Raw genomic sequence first — 23,633 nt, 5'->3', positions numbered from 1 at the left:
TATATATATATATAAATCATCATAATTATTGGAAGATCTTGAGAGAAAAGAATTGGATTTAATAGTGTGATTCAATTCAAATGGTTTCTCTCATAGTTAGGGCCATACTTTGCTCACGTCTGTCTGCACGATCGATGCTCTCAGTCGCCCACTCCTCCCACTCCTCCCACTATGCAACACTGTTCCTGTCTCCATAAGTGTCTTGTGCCACCCTCAAATTAAGAATATATTGGTGGCTCTCTTCGATCTGTAGTTTCACTGAGTCGGCACATTGTTTTGTTTCAATGAACCATGGTCCACATTGTTCATTCTCTCTATTTATTTTTTTTTTTATTTTAAGGAGACTTAATGGACACATTAAATGACACATTAAATGACCTTTTTGAAGCATTACGGTTGATCCAAAGTTCAAAGGCCATCATTACTTCTTTGCGCTTATTGTCAATGTCATGCGATACATGGTTCATAAGTGGCAATACAATAGCCAGCAAGGCTTTTGTCCTGGACTGAGCTGAACAGACTGATACCCAAGTAGAACAGCAGGTGGTTGTTGAGTCGAATATCCTGTCGCCATGGAGAACAAGGTCAATTTTCATCACCACTGAACTCACTATATGGACGGCCAATTCACTGCCTTTGTCTGTACTTGCTAGATGAAGGATATAGGTGCACCATTCTTGAAATAGTTGCATTTATGAAATGCAGTACTTCAATACAACGTCCAGACCTTCCCTGCTCGTGCAGGCTACTGACCCTGTGATAACCCTACTAGCTTTTACTCATACTTAAAGTCATATATCTACCAAATATTTGTTGACTCAGAAGCAGGACTCCCACTGTGGAACTATGGAACAGTCACCGTCTCAACCATTGTGTGGGGTAAATACTGACCCATACTGTCAGCACTCACTTGGCTCGTAAATGAAAGCTGAGAAATGTTTTTGCAAAGTGAATCAAATTGGATGAAATTGCTTGATACAAACTGCCTCCCTGAAATATCTATCTGATCCAGCAGAAGGAATCCATCACACACCACAGCTGAGGGGACATTTTTCCAACAGACTCTCTGACGTGCATTTCACTTGAGAAACCTCCGGTCTGATGGCGAGTCGACGGCAGAATCTCAGTGGAGATTGAGCCATACCTGTCTGTGCAACCCAAACCACCTCCTCTCTCTCTGAGGGCGAGTTGTTTTTAACACTGCGACCGTGCCATGCTCATTGAGCACTGACAATGACGGGTCTCAGCGGCACATTCCTGCTGTGAAGTCTGGCAAGAGAACCAGGGACAGGTACCGAGCTCCGGCCGATCTGATTTCTCCTCAGTCGCAGGGGTGTGTGTGTCAAAGATGATGTTTAAAGCTGATAACTCGCATCCAGATTTTGAGGTTATGACGACCCTGTTTTATTAAACAGCTGCACATATCGAACATTACAAAATCAATGCCTGGTATCTGAATCTGCGATTGTCAAAATACATAAGTCTCCCAAAGTCCATTCTATCATCACAAACCAGGCAGATTTTTTTTATTTTTTTTATAAAACTCAGCGACAAAATATCTATTTAAAACACAGCAAGTATTAAAAAAAAAAAAACAACGTAGAATCAAAAGTGCAAATGTTAGTCACATTACAAGCCTTGTTCAATTGAGGCAATCTTTTGTCATGGATTAGCTCATCATTGTTGTTGACGTTCGACACCTTTATGGTTCCACATTTTAAAAAGTACAGCAGCGCTGTCAATATGTTGGTAAAATATTTGCTGAATTCAGAGATATTAATGAATAAACAACAGCATTTTTTAACCATTAACATAATTTATGAGATTATATTTTTTAACTGAAGTTTTTCAGTGAAAAATAATAAATTAAGCAATTGAAAGAGAACTGCTACTGTCAGCTCATGAGAATATAAAAAGCAAAATTTCAGGTAAATTTTGCTTTTACAAGCTTTCAATTTTCTTTTCAAACAAGTGAAAATAAAATTGCCTGATGAATTATTTTATTACATCTCGGTGAATGCAAATAAATACAAAAAAAATTTTCCCCAGAGTAATTTTTTACTTGTTTCTTTTCTGTGATTTAAAAAAAAGTTCATTTTTTTTATATTGGTCTTATTATTTTAACTGTTTAACTCACCATTTTTGTCAGCCACTAAGTGAAGGCGCTTCATAAAGCGTTAAAGGCCTTAAAAAACTGTTTTTGCTGGTAAATTATATTTTAGATATCCAATTTTTATTTAAACAAAAATTTGAGCTTTGGTTGCAAGTCACAAAACAAAAAGAAATATGAAAATAATCCAAAGATTAAATCTAGCATGCATGTCACATTGGGCAGATGCTTCAATGTTAGCGTAAAGTCAATGCTAACAAAGCTGATCACTGCATTGAACATTGAGGCTTGTAATGTGAAGACAGATGAAGCAAACCCAATCTGATCTGGCTTAAATGTTCAGTGAGAATTCCAGCTGCTACCGTACCCACCACAACGCTACATGGCAACAGCTCATGATTCACAAGTAGCGAGTGGGTTCAAGTGACTATCAAAGTCACCCCCGACCCAAGTCGACCTCAGTTTTGGCTGCTTACAGTCACAGACCCTGAGTGAGGTAAAGACTGGTCATAAAGATCCAGAGAGATGCTGAAGAGGAAGTGTCCTATCAGCCTTGTGAGGCAGCCCTGGTTTGGCCATCAGGTGCGGCGGGAGTCTGGCTGGTGGTCACTATATCAGCTCTGGCCAAAGTCAGCGAAGCCCTTGGCTGCTGTGAAAGCGTCCGGCTGCAGGGGGAAGAAGTACTGCTGCGGCAGGAGGAAGCCGGCGCCCTGCGAGGGGTGAGGGGTCATGGTAGGCTGGTGGAGCTGCAGAGTGTGGCTGGAGGGGTGTTGCAGGCCTCCCGACATGTAGGGGGGAGGAGGTGGAGGTAGAGTCTGCGGAGCTTGGATGGGGGTGGAGGCCGAGGAAGAGACGGTGGCCGACACTAAGCAGCCGTGTTGCTGCTGCTGCTGTCCCCCGAGAGAAAAACGACGCATGGAGCTGCCCCCTCCGGCGGAGCTGGAGCTGGTGGTCGCTGTGCTGGACTGGCGAGACGGTGCCCGCTGGCTAGGGGGCGCCGTGGTGAGGATCATGGGGATGGTTTCACCCTGGTTGCTGCGCAGGGAGAAACGGATGGGCTGCTGGGCCGGCTGCTTGGGCCGCAGGCAGGTGCAGCAGTAGACGGCCACCAGGGAGCCCACCACCACGAAGGCAATGAAGATGCTGCCCACCATAAGGAAGGGCATGTAGACGGGCTCTGAGGGCAGAAGGAGACACATCTTAACTCACTTCTCTTTTCACTGTTTCCAGGCAAACCCACATTTCCACGAGCAGCTCAGAGGCTCAGACCACCGGAGTGTTGCGGAGACTTGGAAGTAAGGAACAAAAGCACAAAAGACATAAGATCAAATGAAAAGATCTGCTGAACTCTTGACTTACATTACCGTAGGTTTCAGTCCATTCACCATCTACCATACCACCCAGATTATATTGGCAGTAAAACAATAATGTTCAGTGTTGCAATTTGAAATCACCAGTGATCAACTTCTCATCCAAACCATATCAAAAAGTCCCATGAGTGTTTTGAAATTAACCTCCAGAGCGGATGAAGTCATCTGAGGGTCCAAATAAAATGCTATGAAAACACAGTTAAACAATATTCAGTATTGGATCAAGTCAAAAAGGTCATTGGCGGCATTCAAATTGGTACGGTACAGCTCACTGCTGACATGTACTGCAGATGGTGATCGCTACTTTCATGAGTTCAGTCAGTACCACAGCGGCCATTAGACATATGCTTCACCAAATACTAACTAAATTTTAAATGCCCACACAACATATCAGTGAGTGATTGGCAATAGTTTATTGAAAAACAAGGTCATTTATGTTTCTCCTCTCTTTGCAAACTGCCGACAGAAAGAGTGAACTGCTGCACAACTCTTCTGTCCATCACTGCCAATTTAAATACAGACGTAAAATATTTTTTTGCACAACTCGCCTCCTGAATAGCAAAACCAGGTCCAGAAAACTGATGAAAACAGTTTCGCTGATCTGATATGAATCGATTAGCCTTGACGCCTCACTCATGGTAAAACAGATTCACTCATTCATTCAAGCCAAAGTCACTAGAAAACACAAGAGCTCAGGTTCCCTTGTTTGCACTTGAACCAGCGTGTGTTTATTTATTTTCTTTGGGGATAAAATAGGAAATTGTGCTCTCACTTTCAAGCCCAACACCCAACTGGCAGGGAAATAGAAAGAACGCGGCAGAAAGCCTCGCTTCAGACGCTCTTTCTTCAGCCTCTCACAATCCACAGTGAGCGAATGAGAGGCGAACTGACGGCGCTTTAATGATGAGGGGATTTTTGAAAAATCAGCCAGCTGTCAGTTTGAACCCGCTTGGGTCCACTTGGACTGATTTCACTCCCCTTTCTGAGATGCTATCAGACGTCTTTATTCAAAGGAGGCTTCCTTTTCAGGCTGATAACCATCTGCAGCTGGAAACTGGACACTTGTAGTTGATGAATGCTGGGAATTAAGTCATTTTTTTCGGAAGCAAACGTTCAAAGTTTTGACACTCCGATACACAGTCACAATTCTAATTGTGTGGTTGAACACTTTGAATAAATACATTCATAAAGCAATAATGATCTGAAGTTTTTAAATTCGATAATTAAAAAAGGAGAAAAATATTAACTTAGTTTGTGCTGCTTCACTCACCCCCCATGCTATTGTTTAATCATAATTCATTTACATATTTTAACACATTACTGATTGGACGTATTTAACAATATACTTATATATTTATTTGCATAATACACTTATTTTTCACGACAAACTGTTCATGTCTCATGTCAAAAACAACATGGACATTCAAAAAGTTCATCAGAATTTAACAAAAATAGGTTAAAATAAAAGTGAAAACAGATATTGGTGGACCACAAAGTGCAGATATTTTTGGTGTAAATACACAAATAAACTAAACTAAACGTACAATAAAATGACAAATAAAAACAAATAAATATGCGGTTTTAAATTGGCCAGCACCAAAGTTCTTGGGTAACACACTTGTGAACTATGGAATATCGCACAGAACTTCGGAGGGAAACGGAATGGAACGTGGAGCCTTACGTGCAGCGTATTCAGTGTTGTCCACCTCCCGGTCGTTGGTGCAGCCGCCCTGGTCCAGTCGAGCGTCCGCGGCAGCGCAGCAGTAGCGAAGGGCGCAGGAGCCGCAGCACACGGTGGCGTCCGCCGTGTCGAAGCCCTCCGGACACTGGAAACCATCGTGGTAGTTGCCGTTAGCGTCCAGCCAGCCGTGGCAATACTCTCCTTGAGCGTCCGATATCCGCAAGTTCCAGGTCAGGTATCCGAGCAGCAGGCAGTTGAGCAAGCGAACCATCCCGGTGGCTTCGCCGCGCTTCCCTCGAGCCCGACTCAGACACTCCACATCAACACCAATAATCCACAGATGCGCGCGTTCACCTGTGGCATCCTCACTTCAAGTGTGTGTTCGGTCCTACAAGTGTGCCGCGAAACCCTCCATCAAGCTCGTCCTCACGCTGAGGGCGGTGCAGGAGTTAAAGCGCCGCGCGTTGATGCTATGTGACCGGAGCGGAGTTTTGTTGACGTCTGAGAGCAACTCTGCTCCGCGCCGAGCTTTGTTGCCTCGTGACGTCAGCGCGGTCACCCGCACGCAACCCCCCGCTGACTGAACGTGCGCGTTCAAGAGGTGACTGCGGTTTCATTGACTTCAGTGGCTTTCGCGTTACGTTTGGAACCAACGGGGCGAGTAGGTTGAAATGGCGTTATACGAACACAAACCGTGTCTAATGTTTCTCAACTCTATCGCTCATTGTCATCGAGTGCGTGCTTTGAGAAAGAGGACGAATAGGATGACAAACTTTATTGCCTTGCGTTAAAAAATAAGTACGATTAATTTAAGTACGCATTTATATATATATATATATATATATATATATATATATATATATATATATATATATATATATATATATATATAATAAAATAATAATAATAAAAATAAGTTTATAAAAATAAGATTGTTTTAAGTACGCATATATATATATAATCAGCAGTTTATATCCCGTTGACGTGGCGCCCCCACGTGGCAATATCAACTTTGACATGAGTTGGATCGTATTATTCGGAATTAATCGAACACAAATGGTAACCTCAAATCTTCCTAACAGAACATATTTGGTTATAAAATTCAAGTTAACGTGGCGCTAGGTGTGATTCAGTGTTTGCTTTCATTTAGTTGTTTCTAGATGGTGATGTGCTGAGCTCAGTAGCAAAATGGCTCCTGTCTTATCAGCGCTTGTTTTTTTTTTTTGTCATTGTCATATTAAAACTGCTGTGACGCCCTGTTGTTCTCTGTATGGTCGTGTGGTACAAAGAAGGCTGGCAGCCGCGCGCTGGTCCCGCCCGTGGAAGGGGCTCCGTGTGGGGCAGTCGGGCTGGGATTGGCGCGACTGTGCGTCAGTAGATGAGCCCAGCCTTCCTCCTGGATGTGTGTGTGTGGAGGGGGGGGGGAAGCGGAGCCAGACAGTGACGGATCTGATCACTGGAACACGCTCACCTGGCCTGCACCTGGAAGGCACCATGGAGAGAGGGATGCAGCCGGCAGACGAAGGGCCGTTCCGGCAGCAGCAGCGCGCTCCTCACTCCAGCCTCAAGCCCTTCCAGAGCCGCCGCTCCGCCGACAAGTGTCGTTTTGACAGGTTCTCTCCGACAGAAGTGCCACTGTTTGGAGACGGACGTCACTTGTCGTTTCAGCCCGGGCATCCTTATCCCCACCAGCAGCAGCAGCAGCAGCAGCAGAGCATCAGCAGCAGCGAGCAGCAGGGCTTCCCCGGTGACAGCAGGCCCAGCAGCCGGGTCCCCACTTCCACCTCCGCGGTGGTGGCGGCGACGCTCGGTTCCCTGCAGAGGCGCACCAGCGGCGGCGCGGCGGAGCTCCGCTTCTCCCCTGGCAGAGCCGGTGTGAACCAAGACTCTCCTGACTGCACGTACACTATCAGCTCAGGTAAGAGTCCAACTTGTTCACAACTGTCGTCTGTATACTTTCACAATTCCAAATGAGTTAATGCACATCTCATTGTAATCATGTCTTATTCATGCTCACCGATGGAGTGCTGCTTTATTGAGCACTCACGCTGCCTCTCAGCTCCACACCAGCCTCACTGACTGACATTTGACAGCTTTCATCTCATCTGCTAAGTGTGAAGGGCTGAGTCCAACATGAAGATGAAGGATCATTCCTGCTGTTCCTCAATTAAACAGGAGACAGTCTCATCAGACATTCATCTTCCGCTCATTGTTGTCCTCCTCACTCTACTGGTTATTGTTGCACTATTGCAGCTCATGTTTCTCAGCGTCGTCTCCCTCCATCCTAAAATCTTGCTGTGTTTAAGACCAATTCCTCATGTGCATATGATGCGACGTTGTTCATCTTCACCTCAGCTACACAGTTCCACACCAATGAACACGTGATCTGGCCAAAGCTGTTGCTCTTACCATTCACAGAAACATTTTTGTTGGTTGGTACCTCAAACTTAACATGTAGTGACTCAAGGTTGGCTCCAGGCCACAAACATTTGTCTCTGAGATCAGACGCATCTGTTATTTCTTAAGTTGTTATGTGGATTTTGAGTGTATTTTGAACTGTTAAATATTAAAATAGTTTACACTGCCAAGCAATATAGCAAACTATTGTATTTGTATATTGTATTCATAAAACACAGATCGGAACACAGTCAATATAAGTTCCATGAATCCATCCAAGAGTTGTTGTGCTGAACACTGTGCATAAACAGGGAAGCTCGGCATCCAAAGGTAACTCATCTGCTCAAACAGCATGAGACACGATGGTACTTATCAGTCACTGTACAATAACGCAAATTGCAATGAAAAAAAAAAAGCCTTTCCAAGGAGTTGTGATTAAAATAAATGGGGCTCATATATTTCTCTCTGCCAAGCGTGTTGTTTTTAATGAAATTTTATGAGGCTCTCAGCTCTCGCTGCTACAGGACTGGTGAGGGGGAGGGAAGGAGGAGGGGGCAGAGTGAGGGCGAATGATATCAGATACATCTCAACGGGTAAACAGAGACTGCACGCATATTAATAAATGTGACACATCTGCGTCGGGCTGATAGAGACGTCTCGGGCCAAAGTCTACACCAATAACCCATCTGTATGTCTTGCTATCTGCCCATGTGTTTGTCAGTGACCTCGACCAGCACATAGAGGTGTGTATGAGTGTGGGAGATGATCTCGCTGTATGAGCCCAGGCGACCAGGAAGCCGCAGCCCGCCTTGTTCTGGACAATAGCTTTCTGCCCTCTTTGCTTGGGTGCCTACAAATAAACTGGTGTGGAAGTTTATTGACATCTGGATAAATCAGCATCATCAAGCTGAGGTTTGTGCGAGGCGGCGGCGTGTAGCTCTAATGAGGAATCCGTTGCCAAGAGGCACAACAAAGACTTGAAACCAATGAAAATGTTTGGGAGCCATTAGACATATTTTTTATGACACCACTGAATAAGAAAGCGATGGGAATACTTTTGCGCCACCCAGGATTGTTCTCTGGTGAGTTGCCAGTTGCAATCGCATTAATACCCCACAGTCCTTTTTCCTAGTTACTGAAAAAATAGAGCCCTCTGGAGCAACATCATCATGCCAACTGAAATGAAAAAAAAAAAAAAAGGTGACTCACTGGCTGTATTAATCCCCTAATAGAAGGATTCAATTCCAGCCACACAGCAGCACTAAGATCTGCAGGTTACATTTGCCTTCAAGGAACTGAGTCGGTGCCAGTGAATTAAACAAAGCATTCACTATTGTTCTGAGATCAGGGTGGGGAAAAAAGAAGGATTGGCAGAGACTCATAGATGGGATGATAGACGTCGCCAGTCATAGCATTTGGCGGTAAATCTCAAATCGAATGGCCTTGACGTGTATTGCTGCAATAGCACTTGGCGCTGACCTGCCGAAGCTGAAGTCAGCTTTCCTCAGTGTGTGTCGTCGCATTCGGCTGTCCCTCCCAACCAAGCACGGGAGGGAAACATCTGACTTCATTGAAACATGGAAGGCTGCGACAACATAGGGTGCAAAAGTCCATTTGAAAATAGTCGCTGTTTGACACCTCAGGTGTGGGAATGTGTTTGTGACAGATTCAGGAGTGGATTCAGTCTGACCCGGAATGAGACTGAATGTGAAGCCTGATGTTATTTCTGACCTACAGTTTTTTTTCAAATACAGATGTCTGGCATTCCACACTGGAGACATTCTTAATGTAAACAGTCTTTCTAGGCCACTAGACAGCCACTGCTCCTCGACTACAAGGACAAGGACATCTGGCCTCTGTGTTCACACAATCTTTGCAGATACAGAACAGTCACATGGCCTCTGCAGAGTGCCATCTAAGCAGAGAAGGAGCTTGAGATTTAAGAGGGGTTGCTCAGGTGTGGTTTGATGTGACCCAACTGAAAATGTCATAGATTTTGAGCTCACTCATTAAGAGCAGAGGAAATATTGCAATGTGATGTGATGAAGAAACGCAGTTATCTTGCTGTTGTTATTTTCTTTAGTCATCTGTTGCTGGTGACACCTACATTGTAATGTCAGGCTTCTGGGTCTCCTGCAGAAACTCACTCTCTGGGTTACAGAGATCACAGAGAGAGACATATGTTAGTCATGTTGAGAGCCACTGGTTGTTTCATCTTCTATCTTCTAAGGATGAGGGTGATGCAAGGAGGGAGAACGTGTTTCATCAATGCACTCACAGTACACAGCACTGCAGTTGTTGCCTGTTGGCCCCACTCTTCGCTCTACTATAGACATGTAGAGTTTCTCCCTCCATGTAAAGTCATGTACAGCCACTCTGCCCACAATGTTTTGGTGCACTTGCTGGTTGACACGGAACATGTCGGCTGAAGAATGGAGGTGACATCCAATGAGCTTCATGGATGTAGTAAAGGGAGACATGAAGAAAACAGGTGTGACCCGGGCTGGTGCATGGCATGGGTTCAAATGGAGGAGGCTAACTTTTTGTTTTACTCTGGAGGGTGGAACTTATTCCAGCCCTTGTGGAATAATGTGTGTTCCAACTGTGTTTGTCGTACATCTCTCCGCAGAGAACCGACTCATCTTAGATGCCTTCGCGCAGCAGTGCAGCCGAGTCCTTGGTCTTCTCAACAATGGCCGGCTGCTGGGTCCGTCGTCAGCCTCCAACATCAAACTAGAGGGCCAGTTCACAGAGGATGCGGGGCCTCACGGCTCCTCCATGGAAGTCTCCAAACACAGAGAGAGCTCCTCTGGCTCAGATCAACAGGAGGAGGCCCAGCCAAGCCACCTGAACCAACAGCAGACTTCTGCCATTCTCCAAATCTTCACAGACTCCCTGCAAAACTATCTCCTTTCAGGGACTCAGCAGCGGGTGGCGGCAGGGCCTGAAAATGGGCCCTGTCAGTCAGTAGAGCCTGGTTCAGGGGTGTCTCCTCAAAGACACAATCTTGGAGGTTGGGGCTCCCCGACCCCGTCCGACTCTTATGGCCACCCTTCTTCGACGTTTCCAGAAGAGGAAGAGGAGGAGGAAAGCTGCTGTCCACGCTGCCTGGAGCTGGAGCAGGAAGTTCTGTCTCTGCAGCAGGAGAACGAGGAACTCCGGAACAAGCTGGAGAACATCCCAGGTAGGTCGCTACAGTCATGTCTTCTCTCGACACTGTGAAAGTGTCGATGGCTTCCTTGCAGTTCCCTGCCAGAATGTGCTCGACTACTTCAGGACTATTCTTGAGTTTCATAATCAACTTGCGGCACCAGTGCCAGAGGAGCAGTTCACAGAGGTGAGTGGACTGAAGCACCTGTCTTCAGGTTTGATGTTATCCTGCTCATCTTTCAGGAGGAAGAACAACAAACTGTGTTTGAGGTGAGTCGACCCTTACGGTTCAGTCTGTTAAACACCTTCCCGTGTGATGGAAGTATGAAGTTTTGTGCTTCAGTCTCGGTCCTCACCTGTGCAGGGAAGCAAGCAGCTTCTGGAGAACTACCCTCTCTTCATCACCAACAAACAATGGGATGAGGCCGTCAACTCTTCCAAGAAAGATGGCCGACGGCTGCTGCGCTACCTGATCCGCTACGTTTTCACCACCGACGAGCTCAAGTTCTCCTGCGGTCTGGGCAAACGGAAACGCTCGGCCCACTCCGCTGAGCCGGGCCTGGAGAGACGGCCGCTCAACCCGGTCAAAGTCAGCTGCCTCAGAGGTAACACTTTGACTAGGACTCTTGTTCTTCTCTTCTCTTCTCACGATTGTGTATTGAAACTTCTTCAGAGTTCATCCGGATGCACTGTGCCTCTAACCCAGACTGGTGGATGCCGTCAGAGGAGCAGATCAACAAGGTCTTTAGCGACGCAGTGGGCCACGCCCGCCAGGGCCGCGCTGTCGCCACCTTCCTGTGCAGCAGCGGCAGCAGCACCAGCAGCCTCTACATGGACAGCTACGAAGGACACCTGTCACAGGATGAGCTCTTTCAAAAAGGCTGCCTGAACGGACAGTCTGACGAAAACGAGGTCTAGGACGAGTCGCGAGCTATTCCAAAACACACCGACCAAATCGACATTCCATGGAACTAATGTTTTGACCCGAGAAATGTTTTTTGTGTTCCACTGTTAGTCTGGCATTTAGGGTCGCTAAAATTATACCTCAACTATGTAAATGAAAACGTCGCGCTTTTCTAAAGGTTCGTCTCCAGAAACCCATTTGAATTGAATTTGAATCTCAGAATAAGTTTAACTTAACCTGCTTTCCACCAAGAGTTGTTTTTTTTTACATGCTTCCAAAGGAACAGTTAAATACAGATGATAGTTCAATCAGATATGATGCTTCACCTTTTCCACATTTTTTTTCTCGACTGTCTCATTCCAAATGGATTGAAGTGAGGTGTTTCTTCACTCAAATCTCTACACACAGTTCTGACAAGGTGAAAAAGGTTTCCTGTCAAGATGAACCATCACTCCAGAGTGAAGTCGGAAGCACCCCGGGAAAGGTTTTTATTCGAGATGCTGCATTTATCGCTCCATCTGCTCTGACTGGTCTCCCACTTCAGGCGGCTGAAAAGCAGCTCTGGATCCACATGGCTGACTGAGGCTGCGACCACTCAGTTTTAGCTCGAGCAAGGCTCCAAATTTCTCCCATTCATACTGGACGCCACCATGCTACAGTATACCCGTCCACAGATGAGTGCCTTGAGACAAGCTGTGGAAACATCTCAGGGATGATCAGTTTACTCAATTCATAAACATGAAAATAAAATAAAATGAGGACTGTGCGTAGAATTAACAGGAACACAATGACTTGATTCCAATTTATCAAAAATGTGGAAAAAGTGAATCACACAGTACATACTCTTACATACTTTTATTTTTTTTACCATTTATTTTTAATCACCAAGTCGACTCATTTTTAATTTAAGCATCTACTGTATTCTCTACAGAAATGCCTTAAACCTAATGAACAACTTCTGACAAGTCACTTCCCAACTCAACTCAACATTTATTAGCCTTATTTTCTCACACAAACGGCACTTTCATAACATAAATAAACATAAATTGACTTAGTCAGATGCTCAATTCCTATGTATTTATTTGGTCCATCAGTTCCCATGTTTCCAAACGTGCCGGATCTTAGAGGCCTGTTGTCGTGTCAAACTATTGTAAGTGTGTAATAAAGTTCATTGTGAGTGTCCGCTCTTAAAAAAAGCCAAGTAGAAAAGTGCCGCAGAAACCTCCCGCTGCTGGATTCTGTTGTCGTGTCCTGTTCTGAATGTTTGTATTTGCCCACCAGGTGACTGTAACCAACACTGTGAAGCATCAGTCTGTTCTTTTATATATCAGCGTCTCCATTTTTATAATAAAGCAAACCGCTTGAAAGCCGTTTCCCATCCGTCTATGTTGCCATATGTTGAGCAACTTTGTTGTGCGAATGACACATTTGGTTAATGGTTACAGACGTGGCATTTCTACACACCTGCTTTTAAAAAAAAGACTTTTCTTTCCCAGGACAAGGCAGAAGTCGACTGAAGCCAACCTGTAAGGCTCTGATTCATATGATTCGTGTTTATAGTTTGGTTAAGTCACTTTGGCTTTTTTTTTTCAATGGACTCACATGTGCCTCCATGGTATGATAAGCAATGTCTAGCTGCTTCAAGTGGAGGTGTTTGGGAGACAGTGTAAGTATAACGACCAGGAAGGATCACTTTAATTTAGTTTCAAATTTAAATTTAACACCATGTTCCACTTCAACAGTCTGTGCACTGATTCGGCCACTTGGTGGCGGTAGAGTGGAGGATGACATCAGCACATAAAACAGACCATTTCTGTATGAAACGTGATACAATAATACATATATTCTGTGGTTCATAGAACCTCGTGCGATTCTAAAGCGACTTTAAACCACTGACCTGAAACTCTTAACAAACGCGTCGTTGTTTGTGTTAAATCCAATCTCGTTCAAACGAATGTTGACTAGATTTCATCCCGAAATGTTCTGTTTTCTTTCATATTGTGAGACTGCAGTTGCGTTTCTGCGTGGGTGTGTGTGTCCAGCGTGCGTGTGTGGAGCCGTCGTGAAGCTTTTTGGGTGTTTCACTTTAACTCTGCGGCACCTCTCTGGATGAGAAGGAGACGCACCGAGCAGGAGTCGGATGTTGCGCGCAGCGATGACGGATGATTCCGCCGCTCATCCTGCTCTGTTCTGATTAAGAATTTCATCCGAACTCCAGGGATATTTCTGCGACAGGAATTGGAATTGCACGGCGTTACGGTGATGGTGTCAGAGTCCGCCGCATAAAGAGAGCGAAGATGATGTCCCTGATCGACCTGGATGACGACCAGCGCTGGGTCCCCACGCACGTCAATGTCACGGTCCTCCGCGCTAGAGGACTGCGGACCAAGGGCAAGCACGGCAGCCGCTACCTGTACACCGTCGTCCAGTCCGGGAAGGACAAGTACACCACCGGCCTGGTGGAAAAGGCGGAGGTTCCCGAGTGGACTGAGGAGTGCTGCTTCGAGCTGCTGCCCGGGATCCTGGAGGAGGGAGGCCGGGCCGCGTACCCGCCAGGCAGCGGGAACCTGGTGCTCACGGTCATGCACCGGGTCCTCATCGGCTTGGACGTGTTTCTGGGTCAGACCGTCATCCCGCTGGACCGGATATTCCAGGAGGGAATGTGTCCGAGAGATGAGTATGTTGTGTAATAAAGGTCTTTTTGTTGGAGGAGTTGGGCTGTGCCAGTGGATCACAGCTCAGATCCTCTTGGTCAAAGAACATGTGAAGAAAAAAGCAAAATGACTCCAGAGCATGGGAGTGTGTTCGCCTTCTATTTCCCCTGCCAAAAAAGATGGCTCGGTCCAGACTTTAATGTGTCTGTCCTCTTTACCGGAATTCTGATCCCACTTGAATTTGAAACCAGGCCAAACTTTTCTACTTCACCAGAGCAGTGTCGACCCACATAGAATGACTGGATACATTTGTATCGAGGAGGTTTTTGCTGACTCTGCTGCAGTGATGAAACAGTACAGCAACAAGGCCACTGTGGCTACACACTACAAATATGTCCACTTGTGGAATGTGTGGTAGTGGTGACGTCGCATCCGCCATCCGATTTTTATAAACTTATAATGAGGAAATTGAACATCAAATGAAGGATTAGGTGGCACTTTTTTTTTTTTACCACAGCGGGACATTTATATCATCAAAACATGATATTTGTCAAGCAAGTTGTTGCCAAAGATATATTCTACTTCCTGCCTATTACACACCACTAAAGATCCATATATAATTTATAGCTGGGGTCTCAAACGCTTGCAGTGAGGCACTTATTTATTTGTGTTAGATACAGTTGTTTCTAAATCAACTTGTTAAGTTACATAAGATCTATCTATCGGTCTGTCTGTCTATCTATCTATCTATCTATCTATCTATCTATCTATCTATCTATCTATCTATCTATCTATCTATCTATCTATCTATCATCCATCCATCCATCCATCCATCCATCCATCCATCCATCCATCCATCCATCCATCCATCCATCCATCTATCTATCTATCTGACATTGGCCTTTAGATCAGGGATCAAGTTCATGTTTTCCTTTGGAATTGACGTATACCTTGTTATCCAACCATCTCGCTTTGGACAAAGAGGGACTGTCCTGTTGGGGCCACACCCATGCTACACTTTGGCAACTATGGCAGGCTGCCGAACTGCATGCTTGAAGCCACAACTGACTGACGGGCTGCGATTTGGAGACCCCTGATTTTCAGTGAAAAATGTACATCAGTGAATAAGCGTTTCACCCTCATGTAAGGAGTCCAGGGCTACTTCCCATGACGCGGTTCATGTCAGCCAATCACGTTGCATTTGTTGTCGTTGGACATATACTTAGCAAATGGCCAAAATGATCCTTTTTTGCTTAAAATATTTTGCGTGTCATAAAAAGTGCCACTGAATTCCTCATTTGAGGCTTCATTATTTCATTAAAAAGTTTCTAAAAATCCGGTCGCGACTGCCGGATGTCACGTCACCGCCAGGATGCATTCCACAAATGGACACATTTGGTACCTACAGGAAGGAAAAGTGAACATGAAAATAGTCAGTTCCGTCTGTTTGAAAGTAAACTGGGTGTCGGCGGATGACTGTCAACAGTATAAAGCTTTGCTGAGTAGATTTTTCTTGCTTACCTTCAGGGAACAATAGAGCTGTTGTCCAACTAATTTTGTTTGGAGATTCATATATAGTTATGTTGTCATAATGTAATGGATCATTGGTGTAGAGACCATGATATGGGTCAGACAAATCTTTTCTGAGGTGAACTGTCAGTCTGTATTTGCTAGCTGCACAGGTGGTTTATCAAAAATATGTCAACCATTTGGAGTGTCAACGTGAGCTGAACTATACGCCAGATCTGGCTCGACTCATGATTGTGTCCCGCCTCAGTGGATAAGAAAGGAGGATATTATAGTGCATGTGTAACATCACACATGCGTGCCAGGGTTAGTGGGTGGTGCCGCAGGAATGTGAACACTTTTTTGACTCCAGAAAATCAGGCATGCATCATCCAGCAATCCTGCTGACTCTACAACATTGTTTGTTTCTCCAGGTGGTTCAAGCTCCACTCCAAAGCTGGCAGAAAAGAGAAGGAGCGCGGTGAACTCCAACTGACCGTCCAGTTCACCCGCAACAACATGACAGCAAGCATGTTCGACCTGACCATCAAGGACGCGCCTCGTTCTGCTTTTGGCAAACTCAAGGACCGAGTCACGGGCAGGAAGAGGGGAGACGTGGAGTCTTCCTCTGCTATTTTGCCAGGACGCTACGCTGCCCTGTCGGGATCGGTGACCGAACCATGTGGGGATGAGGGAGTGCCCGTGGAGATGGTGGAGGAGAAGAGGAGTAAGGTCAAGGAGTTCTTCAAAGGAAGGCTGAGATTAGCTTCTGATTCCAGGTCGTGCTCCTCATTAGCCTCAGACAGTAGCATGTCCAGCATCGCCAGTGAAAGCCTCGGCCCTCCACCAAGTCTGCTGACAGACCCGCCCAGCTCCCCCATCTACACGTCCAAAGTCAGGGTGGACTCCGGCTATGGAGAGGCAGATTTAGCCAAAAAAGGTGCGAGGCGTTTTTGTTTACTTTGCCTTCAATGTTGACTCAATCTGGCAAATGACTAGTTCCCTCATGTCTTTCAACAGTGCTGACGAGTCAACACACCACAAAGGTCATGACTCACAAGCGAGCCTTCAGCGACGAAGTGAGCAAGATCACCACGGGGACGCCCCGGTCCAGTCTTCCCGTCGAGTCCATCAGAAGCCAGTCAATGACTCAGTCCAAGTCCTCCTTGTGTATCAATGGAAGCCATGTTTATGAATCTGAGCCTTCCACTCCAAAGTCTTCCGCAGCGATCCCATCCAAACTCTTGCTGGAGAAGTGTTCCCCTCTTTCTCGATCCCTACAGAACCTCACCAAGCGAAGTGAGGACAAGGGTTTGGGCGAAGGCAGACGTTGGTCTTTCGACAAGACAAAGAAAGAGGAGAAGCAGGAAGAAAGGGATGCATCTCTGACATCAGTGGAGATCGAAGGTGGCCAAGCCGCCACACCAATCCTCTCCAGTGGAGCTGATTCGTCAGAGAAAGGGAGAAAGCTTAAGAAGACCCTATTCTCTGGAGGGAGGAGCGACTCTCTCCCAGCAAAGACTGAAGGGAGCCAGCCGGCTGAAGGAAGACTTCGAGGCTGGTTTGGCTCTGGAGACATTCAGAACAAACCAAGGTGAGTCCAGGGTGCTCCGGCCACGAATGACTGCAACACAGACATGTTGCATATGAGAAGATTGTCTCTTCTGTCTGCATTTTTCCATCTTAGCATTCAGTTTTCACTTCATTTTTTTAAAGGGACATCACCCATACAGATTGAATTTGACTGTTCTCTATTGGTGGTCGGGGACCAAAGTACTTTCCATGTTGTTATCAGCTCGCTCAAAAGTGCTGCCGCTGCAGATGGCCGGCTGAATGATACATGATTTACTTTCTGCTTGATTACTTTGCTAAAGTGCTTTGCTTTTGATTTATTTTGCGCTGCCAAGATCCTTCCATTTGAGCTTCAGATGTAATGTTTGGGAAGAATCCCTCCAGTCTTTTGTTTGCCATTTCTCTTTGTGTAAGAAAGAGTATGTGTCTCTGGCACACCATTAACTAAGAGCACTATTGTGAACTATTTCCCTCTGCAGGCTGGAAGGTTCCACTAAGGTAGAAAGCAGCTCAGACGTTCCCCCTCCCATTGTTCCTTGCTCACCTGAACCCCTCCGGTGTCCCTCACCCTCTCCATCACCCTGTCACCACGACTCCATTACCCCCACATCTTCTCCTTCCTCAACCCCGATTTCCCCCTCCAACCCTTTCCTCTCACGTATACAACGCAACCCCTTTTTTGAAGAGCTCATATCCGAAGAGTTACGGAGGTCGCCGCCTCTTGCACCTCTCTCTCCGTCCGCTTCTTCCACCTTTTCTCACAATGTCCCACCATCTCTGCAGCACAGCACTCCCCACTCCACTCATGATGTCGGGGCTTCAAATGTAGGTTCCATAAAGCGTGAGCGCCCCAGGCCGGTCCCTCGGCAGGTATCTCTCCCTACTTTAGTTCAAACAGCATCCACAGACTCTCCCTCGAAGCGTGAAAGCAACTGTAAACAGGAGGATGGCTTTGATGCATTCGCCTCCAGCAGGCTCTATTCTCCAACAGGAAATGCGCCTCAGATCAAACCAAGAACCAGCAAGAGGAGCAGTTCACTTCGGCTAAATAAGGACTGCGCTCCAGAGTGGGAGGAACAGCCTCCACCAGTGCCTCCAAGAAGACTCCTTAGATCATCAGTAAGTGAAATCTATTCCGATGGCTGGCTTCATAGAGGTCAGGAACTGGCTGTCCACAAAGAAGCCTACCTCTTATCCCAAACTGGAGTGGCCTCACGCCAGCGTGAAAGAGAAGCGGATTCCAAGAGTAGGGTTGTCGCGATGGACTCTTACATCAGAAACAAGGATACAGTCTCTGGCAACTCTCACACCCACAGGGGCTTTGTTGGGTCTGTAGCTGAAGACAAGTTAAGGAAGTTTAGGTACGAACCCCTGGAGGATGTGAGCGACTGCTGGGGAGGCATGTTCTTCGAGCAAGACTTGTACGGACGAGTTTTTAGAGCAAACTGTCCACAGCCCAAAGCGACGAATCGACTGTCACTGAACGCAGTGGAAACCACCGTGAACAAAATCACATGCAACAATGTAACGCCCAACATGATCCTCGATAGCAGAACGTCCGTAATGGGTCATCTGAAGCGCTCACCCTGTGACAAGTCAGACTTAGATGCCCTCCAATCTGTTTTGACTTTGGAAGAGCAGAAGGACGCTCCACTTTCGAATCTATCAAAATGCCTTAACAACAACATGATTCCAGCCAAAGAAGATCTAAACATGAATCATCCAGATTTTGGTTTCATCGATTCTGATCGGTCCTTCCAGTCGGAGTCGGTGGATTCACTCAAAGGCATCAGCAGCTTGGAGGAAAGTGTTGCCCTGGACGTTTCTCCAGTTGCACCTCATAACACAACAGTCACCCAAAAATGCGTCTATACTTTGAAGGACACCCATATAGCTGATATAGCCCCCTCCGATGAAGCCATGGATTCTTATGATAAACTATGCAGCGTTTCCTCTGGGCATCAGGACACTTGTGGGGACTCCGGCAGCAACCATCCTGCAACAGAACCCAGGGAAGAGGAGACCAACGGAGCTCATTTGAAAAGGACCATGGAAGATTGCGATGATAACGGGAACCCGCAAGATGAGTTGGACGCAAACAACCAATCGGATCTTTTTCCAGGCGTAGTCAGTGCTCGTCTTAGGCCCAAAGGAATTTCCAGAACAAACAGTCCGAACAGCCAAGGCGGAGGAGGCGACAGTGATTTTGAGCAGTTTTTATTTCTCGTGCAAAAGATTTCCGTCAGTGAGGACTCCACCTTCTATCAGCCCACCGAAACAGCTGTTCTAGCAGAAACATGCAAGGCGGGATCCCAGATTAGCTTTAAGGACCTCCATGCTAAAGTTGCCCCAGATATGAGAGTCCCATCCGAGTCAAAGATTGGGCAATCTTTGCAGGAGCCCCCACATCCCATCCTCTCTGCAGAAGCTCTGATCTCCCCTGTCTGTTGCCCCCCTGTGCGCACCTCAAGCATGGGGCTTCCAAGTGCCGAAGCCCGCTACACCACCTGCTCTACCACTGACCAGCACCTGGTCGATGCACAACCCTCACTTTTGCCTGAGAAGACACAGCCATCTAGCAACCTGCCCCATCAGGAGAGCAGGTGAGAATCCTTGACCTAGGGTTTGACTCCACAGTCGTTGTAGAAAACAAGGAGATAGCAGATATCATGTCCTCTAGACTACACCAGATATGTTCTCCTAGTTCAGATGCTCTTTAGACATTTATTAAACCTTTGTTTGAATGCACTTGAACATCTATTTTGCTTTGACATCCAATCTGTCGTTGGATGACTGTTGTGCTCGTGTTGCTTTTGTTCAGAGATCCGTGCTCATTTCATCCCTTTATTGCTTGCTGGCTGTTGTGATCACGTTTCATTTTGTGTTTTCATTTCGTAGCTGATGCAGTTTACGACGCAGAGAAATGTGTAGCGAAAAAAAGCTTATGTTGAGCCTTATGCTGGGTAAACAAGGAAAACCACAAGTAACTGGTCATGTACTGCATACAGCAGTTGGAATTCTAACTCCTCAGGTTAAGAATTAAATGTTTTTTTCGAGCTTGTTTTGAGGCTGCTTACTAATATTCATAATCTAATCTAATGTAGCTCTGCTCTATTTTGTGCTTTGATCGTATATACTTGAGAAAGCAGAACTGAATACATTTGTCATGAGGTCAACAAGGGTCCAGTCCAAGCCTGTGATCAATAACTCACCATTAGAAATGGGTAGATGAGGTATCATGAAACAGTATTGCAGAGTTGATGAAACAGTGCCACTAGATGGTGCTCTTGGTTTAGAAATGACGGGAGGTTTCATTGAATTACTTCAAACATTTCCAAACATTTTACAGCAGACAGTGCCATCTGGTGGCCTCTGAAGATCAGGACACTGTTTCATGAAGCCTCATCAGCCCAACAATCCTCTGTCATGAAACCAAACAAATTTGATTTGTATGACATGCTCCAACTGTTGCAGTGCATTGTGGGACTTGTGTAACACTTGAGAGTTACATAGATGTGAAATACCACCAGGCTTCATTTGGGCTGAAAATAGACATGACTAAAACATACGCAATATATAGTTTAGAAGACTAGGTTAAAGTGAATCAAAGTTCTATGTGTGAGTTTCACTGTATTTGGGTCCTTAAATTAAACATGAGGTTCATCTTTCAGTGGCTCCTTGTGTATGTGTGTTATCATGTCAAATATGAGAGCTGAACTCGTGTTCACCTTCCCAGAGCAGGGAAGTCGAGTCTTATACACGTGCAGTACTCGCTTAGTGGATGATGTGCTTGTGATGAAGTTGCAGGAACTAATACTCCAATTCTAGCGTCGGCCTGTTTGCCTTGCAGAACTCACCCTGTCAAGCCATTAACCTCAAGTCAGATGGAGAAGAAGGAGAGTCGCTCAGTGCTGGAGAAACTCAAGTCCACCATCAACCCTGGACGCACGGCGCAGCAGGCGGCTGCTGAGACGGCGGCGAGCCAGGTATGCAGCCGGAACAGCAGTGACATGTTCATCTGTTTCCATGTGCATGTCCACACGCTAGGAGGTTCAGCTTGACCTGTGGTGCTACATCTGGTCAAGATAGAGAGAGCACATGTATCTAAGAGCATCTCAACCCGTGCATCAGTTTCTTCCCCTAAAGAATTGCATAAAGAGAAGACCATCTTTGGTCATGGCTTGTCTCGGGCTATGTGTCCTGCAGGAGGCGACAGTGGACACCTCGGCTCACTACCAGCACCTGACCAACATGGAGCTGATCTCCCTGCTGCTGCAGCAGGAGATGGACATGCAGAAGCAGCAGGCGGCCTCGGAGCAGCAGGGCGCCAAGCTGGAGAAATGTGAGGCCGAGCTGAAGAAAGTCAAGGCTCAGGTCCGAGACCTGGAGGACTACATTGATAATCTCCTGTTGAGGATCATGGAGCAGACACCCACGCTGCTTCAGGTGCGGAACAGACACAAATGACGTCAGCCTTCAGTGCAGGCCCCTAAAATAAAAGCTAAAATGACTGACACGGAACAGGGTCCACCCAGATCTCCACACTGCTGACACTGCCCTTTTGAAGTGGACGCACCCTTCGCCGCTGTGCATGTGGTTTCAATGGCATCTGAAAAAGAGAAGTAGATGCAAAATATACATTTTAATTGAGCTTATTAGAGTGTTAGTAGATCTCAAACTCACGATCAGTGTCGATAAAAAAAACACCATTTGAAAGAAATGGTTTAATTTTGAATCGTAAAAATCACATATACAAGGTGAAGTAAGGTTCAATCATCTCTGCAAAATCCCACTGGCGCTCTTGGTCACTGCTTATTTACAATTTCCAGATAAGAAGCAGCATGTCAAAACACCACGCTGAATGCAATAGCCATCTTTGATATAATAAAAACGCTTTGTGTATTTCCAGGTGTATATATATATATATATATATATATATATATATATATATATATATATATATATATATATACAAGGTGAGGCAAATAAAACTTATTTGTATGGAGAAATGCGACACTTCTTCTTCATCAGTAACTGATATGTTGTAACTGTTAAAAAAGAAGTGTCTGCAGTGCTCTTCCTCGCCGGCAATGCTCTTCAAGACCTCTGCACTGTTATATGATGGAATAAAAGTGCAATGCACCGCCAATTTCTTGAGTGGAATTGTCATTTTAGCGGCGGTACTGACCTTTGTCCGCTAGGGGGCGCTGCCGTCCCACACTTAGATTACAACTCAGCGCTGATCTCCCTCAGAGTTGCGAAAACATAACAAGCACTCTTTTTAAAATGCAGTATTGTTACCTACAATATATATCCAGCATCTAAGGCGTTGAGTGAAGCCCTGTAGTTTAAATATTGCACGTTGGAATGTTTCAAATACATTTTTAGATCTAAAAATATCATGATAATATTCTAAAAATTAGTTTTAGGTATAATTTATTTCATATAAAACAATGGAGTCCGTCCTAAATTTTGACATTTAGGCCATTACAAGGATGCTTTTCCTTCAAGTGACAGCATTTTACATGACTGAAACCATCGCAGGAGCCAAGGTCTCAAACAGGCAAGTTCCCACACATGATCAAATGTACCACCTTGTTTCGTTTCGTGCCAATATTTAGATAAATAAATAAGTGAACACATAAACTAGGGTCACTCTAAAATTACATATTATATTAAATTCCGAAGCTTAAGTGGTACAATATTTTTTCAGGTCATTAGTGTCTTAGATGTTGTGAATTATCTGGGTGACAGTAGAACTAGTCCCATATTTATGCCTCAAGTTTAAAGTGTCTTTTAAACTGGAATTTCCCGAAAAATGTCATTGTTGTTTTATAGGTGTTATAAGCGCAACTCCTTGATCATTAACCCTTTCAACATGGATGTTTCGTCCACTGCACTAGAGTGAAGGGAAGGGCTTACGAGAGGTGAGGGATCTAACAAATGAACCCAAACACTGAAGAGAAATTGAGCCGAGGAGTCGTTTCAGTGACCTGCAAATTGCTTTTACTGCCCGTTTGCTCTTTTTTTTGCTGACTATTTCGACAAAGTGATCAGCAACTGTCAGCGTTCACTGGATCGGTTCACATCTTGATGGAAGGCAAGGTGAAGGCTGAGCCCATGATGGAGAAGAAATCCAATGACTCTAAAGCTGTCGGCAGCTGAAGTCTGCTCAGGGCTGGCTGCTCTCTACTGAACCATCTCAGCGATCTTCATTGATCTGCATGGAATTGAGGTTGAGCCATCACTGAAGACCTCAAATGGGAGCCAACCATCAGGTTCCTCATCA

General features: G+C 45.6%; 3 protein-coding genes across 7 annotated transcripts; 2 read left to right on the top strand and 1 right to left on the bottom strand.

The window, feature by feature from the left end:
* Nucleotides 1–412: 412 nt before the first annotated feature.
* On the bottom strand, nucleotides 413–5,651 carry shisa3 (shisa family member 3). Its single transcript, XM_053879306.1, has 2 exons — nucleotides 5,162–5,651; nucleotides 413–3,287 (listed from the first exon to the last, which is right to left on the bottom strand). Exons 1-2 carry the CDS (start codon nucleotides 5,430–5,432, stop codon nucleotides 2,725–2,727), a joined length of 834 nt encoding a protein of 277 aa, XP_053735281.1. The 5' UTR covers nucleotides 5,433–5,651; the 3' UTR covers nucleotides 413–2,724.
* Nucleotides 5,652–6,582: 931 nt separating this feature from the next.
* LOC128767615 (BEN domain-containing protein 4) lies at nucleotides 6,583–12,978 on the top strand. Of its 3 annotated transcripts, none has more exons than XM_053879762.1 (6): nucleotides 6,583–7,079; nucleotides 10,188–10,742; nucleotides 10,804–10,895; nucleotides 10,952–10,978; nucleotides 11,073–11,313; nucleotides 11,382–12,978. In XM_053879762.1, exons 1-6 carry the CDS (start codon nucleotides 6,656–6,658, stop codon nucleotides 11,624–11,626), a joined length of 1,584 nt encoding a protein of 527 aa, XP_053735737.1. In that variant the 5' UTR covers nucleotides 6,583–6,655; the 3' UTR covers nucleotides 11,627–12,978. The 3 variants fall into 3 exon arrangements, with proteins under 3 accessions (XP_053735737.1, XP_053735736.1, XP_053735738.1); XM_053879761.1 differs by having other exon boundaries at nucleotides 11,052–11,313; XM_053879763.1 differs by lacking the exon at nucleotides 10,952–10,978.
* Nucleotides 12,979–12,989: 11 nt separating this feature from the next.
* Nucleotides 12,990–22,263, top strand: LOC128767614 (rab11 family-interacting protein 1-like). Of its 3 annotated transcripts, XM_053879758.1 has the most exons (8): nucleotides 12,991–13,138; nucleotides 13,238–13,278; nucleotides 13,831–14,289; nucleotides 16,207–16,712; nucleotides 16,793–17,366; nucleotides 17,824–19,947; nucleotides 21,195–21,330; nucleotides 21,551–22,263. In XM_053879758.1, the coding sequence occupies exons 3-8, from the start codon at nucleotides 13,910–13,912 to the stop codon at nucleotides 21,809–21,811; spliced, it is 3,981 nt and encodes a 1,326-aa protein (XP_053735733.1). In that variant the 5' UTR covers nucleotides 12,991–13,138; nucleotides 13,238–13,278; nucleotides 13,831–13,909; the 3' UTR covers nucleotides 21,812–22,263. The 3 variants fall into 3 exon arrangements, with proteins under 3 accessions (XP_053735734.1, XP_053735733.1, XP_053735732.1); XM_053879757.1 differs by lacking the exon at nucleotides 12,991–13,138 and having other exon boundaries at nucleotides 13,148–13,278; XM_053879759.1 differs by lacking the exon at nucleotides 13,831–14,289 and having other exon boundaries at nucleotides 12,990–13,278.
* The last annotated feature ends 1,370 nt before the right edge of the window (nucleotides 22,264–23,633 follow it).

This window comes from Synchiropus splendidus, chromosome 11, assembly GCF_027744825.2.
Source record: "Synchiropus splendidus isolate RoL2022-P1 chromosome 11, RoL_Sspl_1.0, whole genome shotgun sequence".
Taxonomy (NCBI): Eukaryota; Metazoa; Chordata; class Actinopteri; order Syngnathiformes; family Callionymidae; genus Synchiropus; species Synchiropus splendidus.
Note: the sequence above shows the minus strand (reverse complement) of the source record. Positions and strands in the feature narration are given on the sequence as shown.